The 20,880-nt window shown below is 49.5% G+C and overlaps 4 protein-coding genes across 5 annotated transcripts; 1 reads left to right on the top strand and 3 right to left on the bottom strand.

The window, feature by feature from the left end:
- Positions 1 to 110: 110 nt before the first annotated feature.
- LOC120668479 (uncharacterized vacuolar membrane protein YML018C-like) lies at positions 111 to 2,996 on the bottom strand. Its single transcript, XM_039948205.1, has 4 exons — positions 2,562 to 2,996; positions 1,484 to 2,070; positions 898 to 1,318; positions 111 to 698 (listed from the first exon to the last, which is right to left on the bottom strand). Exons 1-4 carry the CDS (start codon positions 2,599 to 2,601, stop codon positions 403 to 405), a joined length of 1,344 nt encoding a protein of 447 aa, XP_039804139.1. The 5' UTR covers positions 2,602 to 2,996; the 3' UTR covers positions 111 to 402.
- Positions 2,997 to 4,680: 1,684 nt separating this feature from the next.
- LOC120668477 (peroxidase 3-like) lies at positions 4,681 to 8,319 on the bottom strand. Of its 2 annotated transcripts, XM_039948203.1 has the most exons (4): positions 7,744 to 8,319; positions 7,416 to 7,607; positions 7,130 to 7,292; positions 4,681 to 5,389 (listed from the first exon to the last, which is right to left on the bottom strand). In XM_039948203.1, the coding sequence occupies exons 1-4, from the start codon at positions 7,957 to 7,959 to the stop codon at positions 4,962 to 4,964; spliced, it is 999 nt and encodes a 332-aa protein (XP_039804137.1). In that variant the 5' UTR covers positions 7,960 to 8,319; the 3' UTR covers positions 4,681 to 4,961. The 2 variants fall into 2 exon arrangements, with proteins under 2 accessions (XP_039804137.1, XP_039804136.1); XM_039948202.1 differs by having other exon boundaries at positions 7,130 to 7,607; positions 7,744 to 8,146.
- Positions 8,320 to 15,313: 6,994 nt separating this feature from the next.
- On the top strand, positions 15,314 to 16,111 carry LOC120668478 (polyubiquitin 11-like). The gene has a single exon (XM_039948204.1). The coding sequence runs from the start codon at positions 15,314 to 15,316 to the stop codon at positions 16,109 to 16,111; it is 798 nt and encodes a 265-aa protein (XP_039804138.1).
- Positions 16,112 to 17,202: 1,091 nt separating this feature from the next.
- On the bottom strand, positions 17,203 to 19,800 carry LOC120668476 (polyubiquitin). The gene is made up of 2 exons (XM_039948201.1): positions 19,638 to 19,800; positions 17,203 to 18,388 (listed from the first exon to the last, which is right to left on the bottom strand). Exon 2 carries the CDS (start codon positions 18,386 to 18,388, stop codon positions 17,471 to 17,473), a length of 918 nt encoding a protein of 305 aa, XP_039804135.1. The 5' UTR covers positions 19,638 to 19,800; the 3' UTR covers positions 17,203 to 17,470.
- Positions 19,801 to 20,880: the final 1,080 nt, after the last annotated feature.

Raw genomic sequence — 20,880 nt, 5'->3', positions numbered from 1 at the left:
ATTCGACCTGGAACAAAGGTAAGTGATCACCCTTTTTGGAACTTTTGTAACCGTGGAAGTATGTTATGTTGCGAGTAATAAAAAAATGCTGTAAAATAAAAACCTGAGAATTTTCAGTTCCACTGACGTAAACAAATAACATTATTTCACCATGTACAGAGGATCTTACACGTGGGTTTTATGTCCCCATATGAGACTCAGTTGTGTAGATCTAAAGAATTACAAGACTCTTATAGACAAATACAGGGTTCTCCTAACTTCAATCCATGCCCATCTCTTCTGTTCTGGTGTCACGGATCAAAGGGAAAATCAAATACATTGCTTGATAATTACACGGTGTGTGTCGCATGAACGCTAAACAATAAACCATGCTGCGACTATGAGATAGCATCAGTAGCATTCCTACTGCTGCCTGCTGGGAACATGAAGCGGGTCATCAACCATGGTAACAATTGGAGTTTCCTGCTCTTGTTGAGCAGGCTGTGGAGACTCTCCAGCTGGGATGTTGATCCCAGCAAAACCGACCAGTACAGCAGCAGCTCCGACATAGCTCAGTAGATGCGGAGCATGACCAGTGAGTGTGTCCACAATGGCAGCAATTGGGACTTGAATTGTGAGGCCAGCCGTAGCGACTGTAGTTGTTGTGAGAAGGACCGCTTTCGCCCACAGGTAGTCGCTCAAAACATTGTCTAACAAACCTGCAAAGAATGTCACAGATCATAAGTTAACAGCAATGCATTTCTCACTCTACATATCACTTTCCTTTAGCTATTCCCATATATTGTTGCAACAGCATACAAACATGGTGTACTATTATCACTCATGTTAAGAATGAGCACCTGATGCATGTGACAGTAAAAAAGAAAAAGAAGCTTCATGAATAAAGAGCAAACCTACCTTTTCCGATAATAAGACCAACTTGCTCCCATGTCAGCCTGTGGAACGGCTCCAGCTTGGCAAAATTCAACACCAACGCAACAGGGAGGAAAAACAACATATTAAACAGTCCAAGGAACCCCAGGAACTGAGCCATACTCACTTGGCCTTCACCCTCCTTCTCATCAGGCAATTTTTTCCGTATCAAAGTGATATATATAGCATAACAACCAGCAGAAAAAATAGAAAGGAAATCTCCGAGAAGAGGGTTTGTGGCAATAGCATTAACTGTGCTACTTGAATCAGCCAGGCTAACAATTATTGTCCCTCCCATGCAGAGAAGCACACTGACTAGCTTCAACCATGTGAATGTTTCTCCAAGAAATACTAATGCAACCAAGAAAGTGAAGAGGCTTGACGTGGTGCTCAGGATCGTGTTTGACTGCAAATTCAGAGAAACAAGAGTATATTATAGACCTGACTAATGACAGGACAAAAGTAAGGGTGTGACTTGGTGGGTACCCTTAGGGGCACCAACTTACACACCTAAACTCAAAATTATATGTCAACATGGAAGTAGCACACAATTATTCCTAGAAACACTTACGGTAACAGTGGTGTATCTTAGAGACAGGTTGAATGTTAGCTGGGCAATGAACCAAAAAGGGCAGACTACCATGCTGACTTTGGCTACACGAGCACGCGTCCAGCGTCCTTTTGCATCCAATCCTTTGCTGCAATCTGCAACACTAAGTTCTGTCTGGGAAGGGAAGCTTGCATCTGGAATTGAAGTGTCTTCAGGCGACCTTGTTTGTGACTGATCCGAGGCTGCATTGATCTCATGTCCACCACTTTGGAGAAGATTCACACTCTCCAGATCAGCAGGCTGCTGCAGGCTTTCAGCATTCTTACATTTCAACTTTGTCCAAAAGTTGCTGACAGAATCCTCAAAGTACCGGGCAACCTCAATTATGGGAATGTAGACAACAAATAGCGAGTTACATATGTAGGTGATCAAGAATGGCGAAACACCACCATCAACAACAGACTGCACAATGTAGCTAGCAGCAATCCATATGCTCGCAACAGCAACAATGTAAATCAACCCGAGGTACCATCTCCATGTATCTGTGCTCGTCATTTTTGTCCACCTGCTGATGCTGCTTCTGCTGCCATCAACACCCTCCAAACTTCCTGCTAACCATAAGTAATAGTTTGGTAAGAGCTTGGGATTTCTGTCATATAGAGAAAACGGACACTTGGAGGAAGAAGGAACATATATATTTTCCGTTCGGACAGTTAAGCACAAACAAACTACTGTACTCTATAAGTTTTGCATATTCCCGCTTATGTCTCAATACCAGTAACAGTTTGCTTTTCCTTTTCTTTTCTGACGGCGGTAACAGTTTGCTTGTTTTGCGGCAAGTGGTGTGCCCAATTCACCCATTGCAAACCAAGGAACGGTTCCTAACTAGGAAACCCAACCCACGGTCTTTAGAACCCCAAGCACAACTATCATCCAACAGCGATTACGAATGAGCGGACGAACGAGGCACGCAACCCCCCCCCCCCCCCCCCCCCCCCCCTCTTTCTAGCATCGGAATCAGAAAATTCGTTGGACGAACTCGCTGGGAATAAGAGGAACACGGAATTTGTAAGAAAGGATACGACGAGAGGCGAGTCACCTGGCGCGGAGGCCGGGTCGTGCTGGGCGGACGAGCCCATGGATCCGATCTCAATGGATACCGCCACGTCGTCGGCCAAACCCCGGATCTCCCGGTTCCTCCCGCCCGCCCCTCCTCAGCGAGCCACGCACCGCGACATCCGCGTGGCAGCGACGGGGGGCGCACGCGCCAGCCAACGCCCCCCTGGCCGGCGTGTCGCCGCCGGGGCCTCAGCTAGCCGCTGGCCGACGGGGCGCGCGTGAAGGAGAGACGACCCCGCGCCCGCTTCCACGGGGACGCTGCAGTTCGCGGGGGAGGCTCGGCGGCGGCGGAAGCACAGCAGCCTGGCGTTGGTGCGGTCGGGAGCGGCGGTGGCGGGTGGCCGGCGAGTTCGGGGAACTCGCAGTCGCACGCGGGTTGGGAGGGAGGTGGGCCGTGCGGGTGGCCGTGGGCGTCCGTCTCACATAATACTATTTATTCTACCAACCGGGCACTGTTCATTCTACCAATCGAACAGCCTCTTAGTCCTTCAATTGGTCAAGTTCATCCCTCAACTTTTAAAAAGATCAATTTAATCCCTCAAATTTTATTTTTATGTCAAATTTATTCTTATATTAATATAATGCTTCATAATACCATGAGACTAATACGACGAGTCCTCTTTACCTTGGCTATTTCCTCTCCACAATTTGCAAGTTGAGCACTGTTGCAGAAAGTTGATAAAACATGTGCATGCTGTTCTTATATGATTTACATTAAATTGAATATGAAAGGGCACCTTAATAAATATGAGAGACAACAATCTAGGTGAAACATTAGCGAACCTATTATGTCATATCATTGGTAAATTACAACAATATAATAATGGAAATTGAGAATGAGAAGAATGAGCTAAGAGTAAAATTGACTTTTCACATCAGTCTCATTACTCATTAGTAGGAAGAGCCACATGAGCACAAGGATGAGTTTGACTCAAAAATAAAAGTTGAGGGACTAGATTGACCAATCTAAAAGTTGAGAAACCAACTTGAGCCTCAAAGCAAAGTTGAGGGACTAATATGTCTATTTTGCCAAAAAAATTTATATTTAGATTTCTAAATAAATAAATTGCGCTTTTGAACTCAGAAGGTCGGCGTCATAAGTCATGGCACCGAGATGGTAGTTGCCACATCGGCGCCACCTCAGCGTAGTGGCAAATATTTTAGTGTCATGACTCATGACGTCGAGACGTGTTACCTCGGCGTCATGATCTATGGCTCCAACCCTCTAGATCCAAAAACACAATTTATTTCTCTAAAGGTCTAAATATGAAAATATTTTGTAAAAAGAATTAAAACATAAAAAGTACGGCAAGTACACACTAGAGCTTGGCCCCTCTTTGAAGCGCTCCCGGCTAAGGAGCTAAAGCAGACGGATCTAATATTTTACTCTATCTGCTCTACCTTCTTGTAGGTAAAGCTGTAGGAGCGGCTCTCACAACCTTCGAATGGAGCCGCTTCACCTCTCAGTATTTTTGGTGCGGTTCCTCAGCTCCAGTGTAGAAGCTGCCCGATGGAGTCGATGCAGGGGCTGTTGCGGGCGCCAACCAAACAGACCCTCAATGTCGCCAAGATGTGTACCAGAGATTTCGATTTTGATGGGATAAATTGAGTGCTAAATTTTAACGTCTATTAGCATTTATATTCTTGTTAAAATTTTCAAGAAGTCCACCAACTTATAAGAGGTGTCATTTATATTGAATGCTAATCTTGATTAAAGTTTAGCACACCCTATTAGTACTAAAAAAAAGTAAAATGCACTAGAGTTTCACCAACTTGTAAGAGATGTCATTTAGGTCTACAAACTCTAAAAGAGTAATTTTTGGCCCATCAACTTGTCAGTTTGGATATGAACATGCAACGAGATCCTTAAATTTGGAAAATGTTGTGCAGTTTCAGATTTTGCCAAAGGTCGGCTACACGCTCTGCTCGTATTTGTCCGTCGTCAGCTCCACGCATTTGCAACTCGTATTGTTCTTCTCCTCGAGCAACGGCATTACGCATGCAAGAGCAAAGACCGCTGCTTGTCAAGAGCAGCGTCAGTCAGCCCTGTGCCCCTGTCCCAAAAATCGTGGCAAAAATGCCAAAAGACACGGTAGAAATGACAGAATGACCCACCTTTTTATTTCACCTTCATGTATATCAATCATCGATCACTGAATTAACTTACAGTTGCAGGAATAATAAGAACAAAATGCGTAAATCACATAGTTACAGAGAAACCAAAAAAAGATCACCCCAATGATCAGCACAAAGGTAACAAAAGAATACAACAACCAAGAAAAAAAACGAACGTAGAGACACCACAATCCAGGTATCCACCACCAGTGTCCCAAGGATCTCTGAAGAAATGGAACCGTTTGTCCGGGTCCCCCAATGGCGCCTAGTGCTTGTTGACGACGGCGCAGTGCTTCCTGATCTCGCCCTCGGAGCCTGTCTTGACCTCGACGGCGCCCAGCTTCACCATGGACGCCGCGAACACCTGGAAGAACACCTCGGGCGGCGAGTTCACCACGAAGAGGATGTCGGCCTTGGCCGTGGCGTCGTTGAGCAGCGCCGCGTCCGACTGGAACAGGCCCCGGTGCTTGAGCACGCCCCGGTAGTAGCTCAGGTCGAAGGTCCGGAAGCTGCCCGGGTCCATCTCGACGATGGTGGTGTTGTCCGTCAGCGTCTTGCACTTGGTCCGCCGCAGGTTGTCCGCGTACGCCGGGTCCAGCGACGGGTCGGCGTCGCTGGGGCCGCCGCGGCCGGTGAAGTTGTAGAGGCGCTCGCTGAAGGTGTTGCAGTGCCCGATGCCGATGGTGTGAGCCCCTGCGTAGCATCAGCATAGGTGATCGATCAGCAGCAGCCAGCAGGTGATCGAGTTGAAGCCAGCCACAATATTCAGACAGCAAGCATGGATTATTCTTAGCACGTAACAGTAGTAAATCAGTGGCAGTTACAAGATGACTAAGAATTTGGAGGAAATCATTCAACGCACTGATACAAATATAATATGTTCAGAACTACTCTGCGGTTGTCAACTTAGCTAGGAATGCCAAGTATGCACATGATGCTATGAATGCAGCATCAACCTACACCTACTTCACATTCAGAAGTTTCTGTCCTAGGAAACCTTTAGAACAATCATGTTGGAAGTTTTCACACTAAAAGAATTGGGGGTAATTATTGTTTGCCACAGACTGTTTTTGTGGTAGTTAGAAGCAGCGTGCATGTCGGCATCAGGACAGGTTGCCCGTTGATATCATGAACGTTAGCACGTATGAAAAAATCTAATCTAATATGCCCGTCAGGGGCACAGACCAGTCAAAGCGACACTGTAGTCCTAGATGGCCAGATGTCCTCATCACACGATGAGGAGTGTGCATATATTCAGATTCCAACTTCTAACACATGCAGATTCCAACTTCTAACACATGCCATCCATCCTGTTTAGCAAGATGACATGCATGCTCTGAAGAATGCTAGCTATTATATGTAATCATGTAAGGTAAGCCTGGGGTTTAGGCGGTCAGTTACTCAGTTTCATCTCTTTCAGTTATCCTAGTAGTTTTTAGTCAAATTTATTCTTGTAATTCAGTATAGCATGCTAATCATAGTGCTTTTAATCTGGGGAGTTGTCTGTATGCGTTCCATACCCATCACTGTGATACTGAGTCATTTTCCGGCTACTACCAAACTCCAGCTACATAGACAGGACAAAACCATGCATCATTTAGATGTTAACTACCATGTCTCTTCCCGACGAAGACGGGAGATGAACAGACTGGTCGTTGTTCACTTTAAAAGCCTCCTTTTCTGTTGGCTAGATTCATTCTAGAAAGACAAAAGTTAAGTCCCTTAACAATGGTTTGTGCATGCTGGGCTTTGGCTTTTTAACAATGTTTAAATTAGACTGACAGAACCTTTGGTCTGTTGTGGGTAGATAGATCTGGCTGGCAAATGATGATGCCATTCAGTCATCTAGTGGTATAGTAGACTAGTAGTAGGTAATCAAGGCATGATGTCTGTGCATGTTCAGGTGTCTGTCCAATCCGGCCATGACACGGAACGAACTGCTGCTAAAATGTTCTAGGCTCCTACTGTTTGATCAGCCGTACACATGACAGGCTAAAGAAGTGCTGGTTCCTGCTGAAGTGCCGAGAATGGGTGGTTAGGAGCGTCTCTGCGTGTGCTAGCTGCCGGCTCAACACATTATCAATTCGCCCAAGCTACCTCTACTGTTTCTAGTGTAGTCACCTAGTACAATCTCACAGCTTCTGCCAGCCTGAGCAAACGTATTCTCCAAACAAATGATGATTCACTCGGCAAACGTAGCATCACTCTGTGTCGGTGCCGTTGGGATCAAAACGTTCAAAAGGATCGCTACAAAGTAATCTACATAGTACATTCTAATCAGCCCTGTCACTGTTAAATGATCTTCTTGTTTGTTTGATTGTTTTTTTTTACCAAGTTGTTGAAGTTGTCAGGTGAAAAAAATCAGTGTAACTGAGCTCTGAATGGCGGTGGCAATGGAGGCATGAGCGAGGAGGGGCAGAGGTTTTCAGTTACCTGAGAGCCAGACGAGGTCGGCGAGGTTGAGGCTCTTGTTCTGGAAGTTCTGGAGGAGCTCGGTGAAGTTCATGGTGGGCGCGGGGATATTGTCCAGCGCCTCCTGCTTGAGGGACACCGTGCCGTCGCGCCGCCCCGTCGGCACGCTCCAGGACGGCCCGCCCTGCAGCACCCTCAGCGTGTCAGCGATCGAGCGAGCTGGCGCGCGGCGGCGTGGCCATGTCCACGTCGGGCGGCGGCGAGTGCATGCTTCGGTGGACGGTGGATGGGTGGGGCGGGTGCTCACAGTGACGACGACGGAGTCGCGGGCGGCGAGCGCGAGGACGTCGGCGCAGGAGACGACGCCGGGGCACTCCTTCTCGAGGATCTCCTTGATGCGGTCGATGAAGCCGAAGCCGCGCAGCGTCTTGTTGGGCGCCGCGTCCTTCTCCGCCTCCTTCCCGCCCGTCGCGTTGAGCAGCAGCGACGCGTCGCAGCCCTGCAGGGATGGATCGAGGCGCATTGGCCGGTGGCCGCCATGATCACCTGACACGCCAGGCAGGAAGGGAAGGAAGGAAGAAGAAGAAGCAGAGGCAGAGCTCGCCGGCGGCGGAAAGCACGCTACGGCTACGCACCCTGACGAAGCAGTCGTGGAAGTGGGTGCGGAGGAGGGTGGCGGCGATGGTGGGCACGCGGGGGACGTGCTCTGCCACGTACTCCTTGATGATCTTCTCCGCCTGCGGGCAGCTTTGCGCGTAGAACCCCTCAACCAGCTGCGCCCGCGCGCCGCCGGCGAGGACGCCGGCCACCGCCACCACCACCAGCGCCGCCGCCAGCGCCATTCTCGCCATCCCGCTCCAAGCGCCGCGCTCCTCTGCTCTCGAGGCTCTAGTGGCTGTGGCAGCTGCCTGCTGGTCTCTGACTCGCGCCTCGAGCTGCTGGTACACGATTCCGAGCCGGGTCCCGGGCTATATATGCACACGTAACAGCGAGGCATGCGCCGCGGCTGGCACTGGCAGGCACAAGTGGCAAGTGGGGTTTGGTTGCCGCTGCCGGTAGCGAGCCGGTAGCGAGGAGGACGACGACGCGGTCGCCGGACAGCGCTGGGCCCAACCACCGGCGTGCGGGTCGGTAGAGGCAAGCGAGCCCCGGCTGGACGCAGACGACGTGCTCGCTCGCTCGGTCGCGGCTGGTCCGGTGCGCGCTGCCGCTGCTGCGCAAATGGAGGACTGGGGGCACGTCGGCGTCAGCGACGTCGGTCGGTCGCCGGGGCGGCGCGCTCCAAGTGTCAGCCGTCAAGCGTAGGTGGCGTGCGCGTCAGAGCACCGCTGCCCGCCGATAGTTTTTGGGCTTCTGCAACTGCCGTCCCTACCGACTGCGTACTATACGCCAACTTGGTCCTCGTCGTCTGAAAAATTCAGAAGTTCAGTAGACCCGTGTCCAAAATGTCTTGTGCCCTCCGTATCTCACTGTTCTGATTTAATTTTTTTTCGGAAACGTAGGAGAGCTACGCATCTTCATATTAAGAAGAAAAAGAATTTAAATTACACACAACGCGGAGACACAGCTCACGCCAAGACACAAGCACCATGGTGCAAGGAAGGAGAACACGCCCGAGCCGGGCCAACCCCCTAGTTTACTGCTAGCTCCCGCTTGAGACAAAGACAACCTAGGCGAGTTACTGTGCTGATTGGTCAGGGTGGCACGCTTGTTTGGTTTCCCTCTTCTAAAACTCTTATAGGAGGGAATCTTGTATGCATAGACCGTTGAATTAAATGAAGTCTATTTACAAAATTTCTACACGGATGGACGTAATTTTCCGTGATGAATCTATGACGGTAATTAATTGATGATTGGTTACAGTGATGCTATAGTAACCATCCTCTAATCACGCGATCAAAGGTTTTATTAGATTCTTCAGGGTTCCTAGCGCAGGGATTCTAGAGTTGGTTTTGTAAACTGCTTTTATTTATCTCAAATAGCTGTCAAAGTGTTTTTTAGGATTTTCTAGAAAAAAGCAAACGGGGTCATCTTTCCTTGATGTTTTCGAGCTCCTGCTCCTTTCTCTGCATACACTGGACTCACTGAACATCCCGCTGCACGTCTCATTTGAACCGTACCTTCTGTTACCCTCTCGTCATACCTTCAGCCTGCCGCATCGTGCTGCGCGTACTGCATCGTCGTACCGGCTGATGCTACGGCACATTCTTCGTCAGATCACGGAGGAAACGTCAGGTTACTTGTCAGCAGCAACTGTGATTTGGTATGGCACGCATGCATCAGTGATCAGTGACCACCATTTCAGCTTGAGCAGCTTGGGTTCGCAAAGGACGAGACGATGATTTCCGGTGACGGTAGCCTGGTAGCAGACTAGCAGTGTAGGGCATGCATGCTGCCAGGAATCGGATCGGTTGCAGGAGAAGAGAGGATCGGAGAGGCACACGTACGTAACTCCTTCCAAGGGCCCGTGCTGCGTGCTGCGTGCTGCTGTTCCTGTCCAGTGTCCATGAAGCTAGCTTCAGCTCCTTTAACTTTCCTTTCTGTTACAGATGACACTGTTCTTGCCCATGCTCCCGGACTACTGAATGAACGAACAATCCCGATCGGCTCCAAAAGACGCAGGGTGGTTAGCGCGTGCCACCTCTCACCGAACCCCCGTGTTTCTAGCTCTTGGGTGGGTCCCTGGCAACACTCGGTTCCTCGTCCTTGGCTCTCTCTCGTCGCGCTCACCGACGGCCTAGGTTGATGCCGCTGGTGCCTACCAGTCCTGATCAGGGTTAACCTCACCGGTAATAAGGGAAAAAAAACCGGAGGTCACCCATAAACGTGTTTATCTAATTTTAAAAAAAAATTGCTCAAATTTTACACAAATTAATCTAGATTATCTCCAAACAATCAAACATAAAACTCGACTCGGTAGGGTAGGCCGACCCCAACTGTTTTTAAGTTTTTCATTAAGAAAAAACAACCGGCTTTCCATCGAGAAAATCCCCCGAACTCTGGTTGCGCCAGCAAGGAGAATTTTTTTACCCACAGGTGAAAATTCGCTCCATGCAGGGGTCCGAACCCTGTAGTGATGTCGGAGTGTTTCGACCAGCTAGTCTAGCATCCTTGACCAAACAATCAAACATGGGAAATAAGACATCACAATACATAGAAATGAAAAAACATACTACGAGGAAGGGGTGGGCACAAATTCAAAATGACAAAAAAAATTTCGACAAACCGGTCACCCCCCCCCCCCCCAAACGTAATTCACAGAGAGCAGCAGGTTCAGCAACATCACAGCATCGTATTCTGCTGCGACATTTTCATCCCTATTCTTGGCGACAAATTGAATAAATGCGAGCGGACAAGCGCCGACCATATCTGACATTTTCTCTTTTAATTTGCGCCCGAAATTCGGCATCACATTGCAGTTTTCAGGGGCTCCATGGCTGATGTGAGACAAGGTAGGTGAACCGAGGGCTTTAGTCGCAGAGGGAAAAGGTCAGAGCGAAGCCCATCAAAAGCTGCAGAGGTCTCGCCTCGCACGCATTCCTCTTCCTCATATCTTCTGCCTCCCTGCTAGAGTGCTAGCAGTCCCTAGCTAGTACAGCCTGCAGATTTACTTCTTTCAACTTTGCCCGTATGAAGATCTTTTGGAATAACTTGTGACCAGTACCATCAGATGGTGTGAATGTTGTGGGGTGCAAGCAATGCCACCCTAGGAAGTGTAGGCTATTGTTTCCCTGATGAACAGCCTAGCTACAAGTTGCAAGTTCATTTTGCAATGCCTCTCAGCAGCTGGACATGTTAGTACAGGACCAGTCTACAAAACCCTGATTGCTCTCAAGAACAGAATCAGATGATTAGTACTCCACATGGACCATGATGGGAACAGTGTGCAAGCATATGCTCATCGCTCATACTAGCTAGTGCAGCATCTTTCTAGGCAATGGCTGATCATACAGTTTTGAGTCCATGACACTCTGTCATGGAGCCATAATCAAGACTAGCGAATTAACTGGCATGTGTTATTGCTCAAGATGTCTCCATGCTACCAGATTCCAGCTCAAGATGTTAGCATACAGAGGCCCTGAACGAGAGAATTATTGAGGTGCATGGGTATAATACACCAACGACGCCCTAAAAAATGTGCGCTAATCGACCTACTCTTTTTGTTCTTACGTTCGTAAGTGAGATACCATTTTGCCATGTCCCTTGTTTTAAGGACACTGTTGCAACTGCCGTATGTTTCTATGTGTACTTTGTGGTCAATAAAATGGCAATCTTTTTTTTTTCAGAAGCATCTGACTCTTCCATCACTTGGACCACACGGAAATGCTAGCTTGCCGGACACCAGATAAACAAGTTGTGATCATCCACGAACAACTCTGATCTTTCCCGCAAAAAAAAATCTTCAAATATTTGAATTTGGGAGTACAAAGCGAGTTGGGTTTTTTAATGCAGCCAATTTGCAATATCACGCCCCACTCATGTTTTCTCAACTCCATCCAATACATACAACTGACTGCATACCGTAAGGTCGTTGTGCCGTCTATTCAGAGAGGTTAAGCACAAGTATAGTTTTGCTCTGTCAGCCACATCATTTTAAATAACAAAAGTAAATGGGGTTATGAGATGAGCACACGACTAGAACCAGTTACCTAACTGAGCTCACCTCGATGCATCCCCTCTTAGTGACAGCTAATTGATCGACAAGCTAGCTCATCACGACCTTGCAGGCTGTGAGACCTCTTAAACATTTGCAGAATATTGTAGATGCAATCAGCCAGTGAGCCAAACACTGTGTCAATGTCATCCCTACCTTTCTTGACTGGTACTACATGAGGATCACTTGCAAGGGCAAACAAGCTCACGCTCACGAGAGCTCAGGGACAGGCACATCGCTCGGCTCTTTTCATCACGCAAGGGCAAACAATTTGCAATATCTCTAATCGATAGCACAGCTTCAGAGTAACTGTCCCTGCAAAGATGACCAGCTAGGAAGGGTTAGCGTCTGAGACACATGCCCTTTTCATGGGCAAATCATGCCCTTGGAAATGACCTAGACCTTTGCATCACTGTCAGAGGTAGGATGTCAACACCCCTCGCTTTCAGGCTGTGTGTGGGCCCAACCGTAATGATAGGTGGTAATAGAGCCATGTTCAGACTTCAGCAAATCAGCATTCAGCAGTTTGTTAATCGATCCTCTAGTAGCTGCGGATAAAAACATTTTTTTCATTCAAATTTAGCCTTCCGATTCATTCAAAGATTCTCCCTGTTTTTTTTTACGAGTTCAGAGATTCCTTGTGAAGCTAGGTTAAATGATTGGTGAAGATGTTTTCTCCATCCAAAAGATAAAAAGTTGTAACCAGGGAAGAGACCCATTCCATCCAGTAACAACTAGCAGCTTCACCGAGAGACTGCAAGGGGCTTACGAAGAAGAAGCGAACAAAAAGGGATAATAAAAAGCAAACGATGATTCATTCCATTGAAAGCTGTCGATGATGACAGCCAAGCCTTGCAGTTGCAGTGCCTGCCAGCCATTAGACCACCTGACCACGACAGGTGTTCTTGAGCTCTAGCCATTATTGTCTTCCCAGACGATAATCTCTATCCATATGAAGCAAGTTAATAATAATCTCTTTCTCAAAGAATAGCGCGGCTCCAGTACCTGCCGCCGCCACATCCATTGTTAATAATCTGTCATCACATGGGGGGTAAGTGGTGGATTGGTTGTACATGTGACGCCCATGAGTTGGCACTGTTTGCCGCAGGGTATTCGAGCTGTGCATACGGCATCATACCTCTGACCAGAAGAGGAACGTTGAGAACGAAGACACGCACTGATCAATGCAAGCTTTGAGACTTTCATCAGTCGATCGGTTGCGACGTTGCTGTCCGCCGTCGCCGAGCACACTGCCGGACCTGGCCCCTGTAACACCGGGTCCGGAATAATAGCTAAGATCTATTTTACACGTTGAGTAAAACATACCTGTTAAATAATTTTTTTGTGCTTTCGTCCTCGCTTCGCGCAAAAAGTTCGAACCGGAGTTACTAGCTTCCCAGAGACCGGCTATTTAAGCTGATTCAACTCCCTCACCGTTTCCAATTTGGAACTAAAGGTTATGTGCCGTGGTGCTACAGTAGCATTGCTACAGTACCCCCCCCCCCCGCGCGGCCCATCACAGCCCGTGAGCTTTGACACTCTCCCCCGTTAGGATTCGACGTCCCCGTCGAATCAGCTTACCCATACGGGACAAAGGAGCAGGATCTCCTCTCTTGGCCACGTCCCATACGTCTAGTGCTAACGATCCCATGCCACGTCCGTGGGTTCACTGCCAGCAGCCCATGTGTATCTGTCCACATGCCGGTGGCATCCGTGTCCCCACGCGCGCACGTGCTCATGTACGCGCACTTCTGCCCGTATGTGGCGTGAAACCACGAGAGTTTGGCTCTGATACTCATTTAACGACCCGTCCCGGAATAACGACTAAGATCTATTCTGCACGTTGGGTAAAACACACCTGCTAAATAACTCTCTTGCGCTTTCGTCCTCGTTTCGCTCAAAAAGTTCGAACCGGAGTTATTAGCTTCCCAGAGACCGGCTATTTAAGCTGGTTCAACTCCCTCACCATTTCTAGTTTGGAATTAAAGGTTCTAGGCCGCGACACTACAGTAGCATTGCTACAGTACCAGGCGGAGCTAGCATTGAAATATAGAGAGGGCCAATTTATTAATGCCGACAATAAAAAGGGCCACATTTTATTAATGAACAATATTAGCAATGAGATTAGGAGATTTTATGTATAATTGCACCAACGTTAGAGGGGCCATGGCCCCTACCCGCCCCCCTTGTCTCCGCCCTTGACAGTAACCCGTGCGGCCCATCAGCCCGTGGGCTGTGACAGCCCTAACGACGACGAACCTGCCGGCCGGACCTCGCTGTTGGTTGCAAACTGCAAAGCATGGCGTGGAAGGGGGGGGCGGGGGGGGGGGGGGGGGGTTGGTGCGTATTCAAGGCACGGCGGCGTACCGCGTACGCATGTCTCCGCGGCGGCCTCGGCTACAGGTATAGTTGGCCATATGGGTGAGGTGCGTTGGGCCGGTACTTGCACGGTCCGGAAAAACACGATCCGAGAATAGTTTGGTCCGTGGCCATTCGCGCTAGTGCCGTGCCTGGGCCGCATCTGCGACACACGGCCCGAGCACACGCACGGCCCGCTTAATGGGCCGGCACGAGAGCAGCCCATTTAGCAGCCCAAAAACCATATAAAATTAGAAATCCTAATCTCCACTCTCTCCTTTCTCTTGCGCAGCTCCTCTCTCTCGCGCCGGCGCTGTCGCAGCACGCTCCCCTGGCTGCCGCCGGCTTCTCCACGCTACTCTCCTCCTACTACGCCGAGCTCACAACCGAGATCCCCTCGGCAGGGGGCTCCTTCTCCTACCTCCGTCTCGAGCTCGGGGACTTGGTGGCGTTCCTCGCCGCCGGGAACATCCTGCTCGAGGCCGTCGTGGCCTCGGCCGCTTCTGGACCTCCTACCTCGCCGCGCTCATCGGCCGCGACAGCAACGCGCTACGCATCCACGTGCACGCGTCGTCCTCGCCTCCCAGCGCAGACCGCCGCCGCCCCTCCGGCCTATCGTGCTGCCACGGCACAGCACGCCGGCACCCTCGTAGGGTCGTACCTGGGCCGGGATGCCGCCGCCGTGCCCCGGCGTGCCGTGACTCGCGGTGCTGTGTCCGGGTGGCCGGTTTGGCCATGTATAGCTACGGGCTGACAAAAGCCAGCCCGTCGCAGCTTCCCTCCGGCGGCCCGTTTAAAATGAGCCCAGCTCAAGCAAAGCTACCCTGAGCGGCCCAAGGAAGAATGTCAGCCCAGCCCAACTCGGCGCGTCGGCCGGTGGCGTGCGGCCCGTTGGCCGCGCTGAAGCAGAGATTACGCCTGCGATCCAGTCCAAGCCCCGCGCGCGCGGAGCGCCACGCCCGTGCGCGCCGCGCGGCCGCACCCCGCCGCCGCCCGGCCGGTTGACCCGCGTGCACAGCTCACCGCCATCCCATCGCTCGCGGCCGCAGGGGGGCGCGTCAAGACCCTTCCTCTTGTGCATTGCGGCAGCGCTCTGGCCGTGTCGTCGCGTGGGGAATCGCGCCACGATACGGGTCGCGACGATCGCCACAGGGCGCGTTGCGACGACGACGCCGCCGCCGCCGCCGGGGGGAATGGACGTGGAGTTCGAGACGCCGCGGGGCCGGAAGTTCACCCTCGAGGTGTGGTACTTCGCGACGGTGCGGGAGGTGAAGGAGGCGGTCCGCGCGCGCGAGGGCGTCCCCGTGGCCTCCCAGCGCCTCTTCCTCGCCGGGCGGGAGCTCGACGACGACGCGCGCGACGCCGCGCACTACGGCGTCCTCGAGGGCTCCTGCCTCCTCCTCCTCCTCCCCGACGACGCGGTGCCGCCGCCGACCTCGGAAGCCTCCGCACCCGCGGCCGTCCGCGTCGCCGTCTCGGCCCCCGCGATCGGCCGCGGCGTCGCGCTCGACCTCCGCGCGTCCGACACCGTGGCGCGCCTCAAGGAGCTCCTCCAGGACCGCACCGACGGCGCGCTGCCCGCGGCGAGGACGGCGCTCTTCCTCGGCAAGGCGGAGATGGAGGACGCCAAGGCGCTGGCGGACTACGACCCTCCGGCGGACGGTACGATGGAGGTTTGCGCCGTCGTGCGCCAGCCCCCCGCAGCGGCGGCGGCGGGCGGCGGCAATGGGGCCAGGAACAACCAGCAGCGGATCGCCGTGAAGGTGAAGTTCGGCGCGAGGGCGGTGGCGCTGGAGGTGGGCGCTACGGACGTGGTCCGGGACCTGCGCAAGGAGGTGGAGAGGCTGCGTCTTCCCGTGCGCGACGGCGGCGGATACTTCTTCGTGTACAAGCAGAACGTCATGGATGAGGACCGCACCCTGCGGTGGCATGAGGTCAAGAACGGCGACACGATCGAGATCTTCAACGGCACCGTCACCGGCGGCGCCTGACGGGATGCGATCAGATCGTGGACGTTTAACAAAGGGTTTAGGGTTTTGCTTGGTCTGCAATCCTGCATTGTGGTTTCAGGGCTTCAGGGTGGCCTGTCTTCAGTTCCGTTTTGGCTCGTCTTCAGTGCATTGCTGACAGAGTGATGGAACAATGCAGTATAATAGTATTTTTTTTATCTCAGAAAAGAATGTAATAATGCACATAAAGCATGTAACCGTGCCCTGCACCATATCTGTTAAATGGTGTTCAACAATAATGCATTGGGAATTTCAGCGTTTCAGAAGTTTTGTCATTCAGTTTCGTTTTGGCCAGTATTCAGTGGATGGCTGCCTGACGGTGATGGAACGATGGTATGTTGTTGTCTCGGAGAAGAGTGTAATGAACTGCGTTGTAGGCATGCAATTGTATACAGTTCTATGCAACCGACTCCGACTGTATGGAAAATTGAAATTTTTGGCAAACAACAATCCCATCTCTTGCTGATAATGTTCATGTCATCATATTGGAGTTTGGACTTTCTGTCGACAACTTCGGCACATGTTTGAGTTAGGGGATCATCCTCTGTCATGGTTCTGCGTACATGTTATCCATGTGTGGAATACTCCATCCTGCGATAGTGTGATAGTAATGTACTATTGCGCCAACAATTAAATTTTGTTGCAGTACTATATAATCTGAAAACATGTTGCTACATCTGCAAAATGGCTAGAAAATTTGGTGCACATAACATTTTGGGCACCATAGCTTCAATGAATGAATTCATAGATGCAACCAATCTACTTGTTCAGAAACAAAAAATCTTCCAAATAATCTGCGATAGCAAAGATCAAATGGAGATGGTCAATCTTAACCTGCCTTGACAACCACCAGTCAGCACAAATGATACTGGGAAAATCTGAAATGATAGTTCCTACAAACACTACATTAATCTGAAATATATGATGAATCTAAGACCAGAGCTCCAGCATAAGCAAATGAAAAATGACCCAAAATGAAGTTGTGATAAAGGGCACAAGCAGAACTTGCGAACTTGCAAAACCTACTCAACATCACGAGACAAGCAGAACTGCAAAAGCAAAGCACCAGGAAGAGATTAATGCTCCCACTTCACAATCATGAATAAACCATATAATAACTCCAGATTTGCAAGATTACCATAGTAACTTCAGGGCTCACTTATTCATTACATAGTTCAACCAAACTGCTGCACAGCAGCAGTTAAGTGTTCACAAAACACAACCAGATGACATAAAACTCACATCAGACAGGCATGACAAGGACACGCAGGCAATCACCATTGGAGAGACAAGGCAAGGCACCAGACTTGTGAACCCAGGGACAACAGCAGCTCCATGGACTTACTGTCCACCACGGAGACGGAGCACCAGGTGGAGGGTGGACTCCTTCTGGATGTTGTAGTCTGCCAGGGTGCGGCCATCCTCCAGCTGCTTGCCGGCGAAGATCAGACGCTGCTGGTCCGGCGGGATGCCCTCCTTGTCCTGGATCTTCGCCTTCACGTTGTCGATGGTGTCAGAAGACTCCACCTCCAAGGTGATGGTCTTGCCGGTGAGGGTCTTCACAAAGATCTGCATACCACCACGCAGGCGGAGCACCAGGTGGAGGGTGGACTCCTTCTGGATGTTGTAGTCCGCCAGGGTGCGGCCATCCTCCAGCTGCTTGCCAGCGAAGATCAGACGCTGCTGGTCCGGGGGGATGCCCTCCTTGTCCTGGATCTTGGCCTTAACATTGTCAATGGTGTCAGATGACTCCACCTCCAAGGTGATGGTCTTGCCGGTGAGGGTCTTCACAAAGATCTGCATACCACCACGCAGACGGAGCACCAAGTGGAGGGTGGACTCCTTCTGGATGTTGTAGTCCGCCAGGGTGCGGCCATCCTCCAGCTGCTTGCCAGCGAAGATCAGACGCTGCTGGTCTGGGGGGATGCCCTCCTTGTCCTGGATTTTCGCCTTCACATTGTCGATGGTGTCAGAAGACTCCACCTCCAAGGTGATAGTTTTGCCGGTGAGGGTCTTCACAAAGATCTGCATACCACCACGCAGGCGGAGCACCAGGTGGAGGGTGGACTCTTTCTGGATGTTGTAGTCCGCCAGGGTGCGGCCATCCTCCAGCTGCTTGCCAGCGAAGATCAGACGCTGCTGGTCCGGGGGGATGCCCTCCTTGTCCTGGATCTTGGCCTTCACATTGTCAATGGTGTCAGATGACTCCACCTCCAAGGTGATGGTCTTGCCGGTGAGGGTCTTCACAAAGATCTGCATCTGCAAACATTAAGAAACAGAAAAGAGTTAAACCACCATATACATCCAGCTTGATAAACAACATTAAAACACTGAAAATGATAACTCTGGACTGAAGAGAATGAACGCCTCACAGCTTATCATCCTATATTAACAGAATAGGCTAACTAAATTCAAAGCAAATCATGCCAACAAACTATAAAGGATACAGAATATTATTATTATGATACTGAAACATGTCAAATCTGAACAGAGAAAAAACAAACATTTCATGAAGTATCATTAATAGAACAGAAAACAAAATATGAAGCAAATCAAACTGAAGTAAGCTGAACTAATTTTATCATTAAACTACCATGTAAATTTTTGACAATCATATGATGTGGCCTAAAACAGAACAGAAAAGCAGTACCACAGGTTATTCTACAAGTAAGGTGGTGACTAACAACGAACCAGTTAAGAAATAATTCCACAACAATCGGTGATCATCATCAGGTGACCAAAATTTGTACAAATCTAGATGAAGCTACCAAGATTAAACAACAATCGAGTTGTACTCTGCACAGCACTGCCTAGATGAATTGAACAAACAATCTAACCCAACAGGCATCATGAACCATCACGTGATTAAACATGAAGAGAAGCAGGCCAACAATCCAGAAAATTATTACATTAACAGCCATAACAAATTGACAGCACTGGCCTAACTGGATCCAGCAATCCAGAAAAACTCATAGAGTAACACAGTTTATTCTACAATTCACACAGTAAGGAGCCAAGTAAGAAATTGTGCAGCTATATCTACATGACCCAACAATGAAATAATTTATTCTACACGAATCGGTGATCCTTATCAGGCGATAATCAAAAGTAATAAATCTAGATAGACCTACCAATATTCAACAGCAAAGTTGTTCCTCTGCAAATCACCACCTAGATGAATCGTACCAGCAATCTAACCCAACACACAGGAACCATCACGCATCCAACATATAAAAAGGGAAAAACAATCCTATCCGGCCGCTCGATCAGGAATGCCAACAGCAGCCGAACCCTAGTGGCAAATCGAACGCCCAGAACAAATCTACACCAAACTACCTCATCACGCCCCGCAGATCCACACCTCTACCCGAGGATCGAGTACAAATCGAACGCAAGCAGGAAAAGGGTTCGATTCAGAACCAAATCAAACCCTAAACTAGATCGACGAAGAACAAGAACAGGGAGGACACGCGATATAGATCGGAAGGGGATCGATGCTCTCGCATACCTTGAGAGGATCTGGGGAGGCCTCTTCGCTTCGCTTAGATTTCGATCGCTCGCGAGAATTTCTCGACGGATTGAGGACTGGAATACTGGATGCGGAAGAGGCGAGGGAGGGGTGCTATTTATACACGGGGGGAGGGCAGAGGGAGGGAGGCGTCCCGTGAGGTCACGCCATTGATTGTGGGGCCCAGCGGCGAGAGGCTCTCGTGGACTCCGTCCCCACCGCGCAATTTCTCCGAAAAAAGCCAGCGGCCGCCGCGGAGATATCGAGGATGGTGACGCCGTTTGTTTCCGGTGATAGGTGGCCGTTAATGGCTGGACGGAGATTAACGGCGTTATGGTGACGCTTCAATCATACATGACCTGTCTCTAGCAAAAGCGATTTATATAGGTTAGCATATTTTTAAAAGCGCAAAGCTCTTTATGTTATGGAGTTTAGATTACATGGTATTCCTTTTTAAAGGCTCTATGTAAGTCAAATTTATGAAGCAGACCATTTCTCTCGATATCTTATAACCTTGATAAAGAAATATAGTATTTTATTACAAATTTCATTTGAGCGAGGCTTACCAGAATGAAACCACTAGATATGCTTCTCGCCACCAATGCGGTAGAGAGTGATGGTGAAGATGACCGTGAACTTCGAAAATCAATTTTTTGATGTAATAATTTTCCTTGAAATAAAAAGAACAAATGATAACATGACAAATAGACATGGCACTAGAGCTGTCAAGACAAAAGGACATGGCATTAGAATCGTCAAGACAATAGAAACAAGAATTATCAAAAATAAGAAATTAAAGTCGCCCTAACTAAAAACCGTGGATCATATACAATGATGATACCAAAAAGTCCCTTTCTGAAATCTCCATTCCCTCACGGCAGTGAAAAAAATAATAATTATAATATTAAGACCTTAATTAAGATTTTACCATAAGTGAAAATGTTGTTTGAAAGCTATTGTATGTCTTTACAATCAGGTCGTGCCCTGATGATCCCTATTGAATTCGGAAGTTGAATTTACTTGATTAGGCTTTAGGGATTATTATTACTGAATTAAAAAGTAATGGAAGGAAAGCTGACCAACGATTATGATATGGTCCCCACTCAATCATTGGTGGGTATACATGATGGAGCTAGTACTCCAAACTCGACCGGAATATCTTATAAAATCTACCATGTCGGCAAAATCTACCGTGTCCTCGCCGGCAAACGCCCGTTTGGACGCCGTGATGTGCACGGCGAGT

Source organism: Panicum virgatum, chromosome 4N, assembly GCF_016808335.1.
Source record: "Panicum virgatum strain AP13 chromosome 4N, P.virgatum_v5, whole genome shotgun sequence".
NCBI classification, from domain to species: domain Eukaryota; kingdom Viridiplantae; phylum Streptophyta; class Magnoliopsida; order Poales; family Poaceae; genus Panicum; species Panicum virgatum.
Note: the sequence above shows the minus strand (reverse complement) of the source record. Positions and strands in the feature narration are given on the sequence as shown.